The following is a 1,561-nucleotide window of genomic DNA, read 5'->3' on the forward strand; positions in this document are numbered from 1 at the left end:
GGGAGGGATAGTGCAAAAAGGAAGTTTCAAGGGAAATTATTCCTACAAAACCATAGCAGTAGGAGGCAGATGAACATAATATGACAAATCTAATTGTTTTCAAATGTTGGAGGTAGGGGGGATGGCTTGGGAGGGTGACAGAAAGGGAGAAAAATCTCTAATTGATCCTTTTCCTTCAGCAGGTAGGTCAGGAAATGGCTGTGATAATAGAAAAATTTGTAGACTCCAAGATCTCCATCACAACTCCTCCGGATTTTACACTGATTTTTGCTGTATACACTGTAACCAATGATGTTTGCTTTCAGTGGTACCTACCCCCCCTAGAAAAATCTCCAAAGGAAACAGAATCTATGGTAAGCTAAAACAATTATACAAAGCTTTGTTGTCATTGTTGTTTTAACACACTATCTCTTAAAGACAGTGGTTTTAATATTACAATTTTCTAACAAGATATGCAGCCTATTAAATTTTTTGCAACATTATACAGAGTGACCCAGAGGATTTCTGGGCCACCCTGCACTTTAGAAATTGGATTTAAATTTAAAACAAAGCTATCTTTAAATCAGTAGATTTGAAGGATTAATTTTTTTCTGTAAGACTTCATTTATGATTTGCTCGATTTCTTTTTGAAATTAGCTTTTTACAATGCATATTCTTTATTTGCTACTTTATTAATCTGGAAATTTTCTCTTTTCATATTCATCATATTTATAACATTCATCCATTTCATTTAGGTTTTCAGTTTCTTTGGCACATACTTAAGTCACACTTTTCTTTATTTCTTCTCCATTCTTTGTGAATTCCTTCTCATTTTTTATTTTGGTAATTTGGTTGTCTTCTGGAGGGGACAGGAGATGGGGAAGATCAAATCAGTCATTAAGTAAGCATTTATTAAAGTCCTGCTATGTGCTAGGGATTGTACCAAGCTTAAGGAATAGAAATAAAGGCAAAAACAAGGTCCTTGCTCTCAAGGAACTCATAGTCTACTGGGGGAGACTACATGCAAACAATTGTGCATAAACAAAAGATATTTGGGATAAATTGGAACTGAAGGAAGGTACTAGCATTAATGGGGATTGGGAAAGACTCCCTGTAGAAGGCGGGATTTTGTTGTTATTTGTCCTTTGTTCTTGAGGAGGACCATGACATCAGGAAGGTGATGCCATGACTTGCAAGTGAATTGGATTTAAGTGAGGGAGGGCTGTGCAAAGTCAACAGCCTCTGTTTCTCCTCTGGAGCCATCTGGGTCCAGTGGCCAGATATGGATCAGGACAACTGGAAATGGGACTTGAAGGCAGCCAGGGCAACCAAGAGGCAGAAACAAGGAGGGAGAGCATTCCATGGGAGACAACCCATGAAAATGCCCAGAGTTGGGAGCTGATTGTGCATTTTATTAGTCATTGAAAAAAAAGACAGCTCTCAGTTTTATTTATTTAAATAGCCATTTTATTTTTAATCTTTATCTTTTTTTCTGATTTTTAGAATTTCAAATTATTTTGTTTATTTGTGGATTGTTTCTCTCTCTCTCTCTCTCTCTCTCTCTCTCTCTCTCTCTCTCTCT

The 1,561-nt window shown here is 36.8% G+C and overlaps 1 protein-coding gene across 1 annotated transcript in view; it reads left to right on the top strand.

Annotated features, from left to right (window-relative positions):
- The window catches only part of CFAP54 (cilia and flagella associated protein 54), a 307,374-nt gene that overhangs the window by 263,932 nt on the left and 41,881 nt on the right, over positions 1-1,561 (top strand). The window contains exon 64 of the mRNA XM_069095069.1: positions 183-353. Within this exon, the coding sequence (XP_068951170.1) occupies positions 183-353 (171 nt within the window). The remainder of the gene's footprint in view (positions 1-182; positions 354-1,561) is intronic.

Source organism: Petaurus breviceps, unplaced genomic scaffold (assembly GCF_028583685.1).
Source record: "Petaurus breviceps papuanus isolate PSGF00001 unplaced genomic scaffold, PetGlider_PUasm1.0 225, whole genome shotgun sequence".
Lineage (NCBI taxonomy): Eukaryota > Metazoa > Chordata > Mammalia > Diprotodontia > Petauridae > Petaurus > Petaurus breviceps.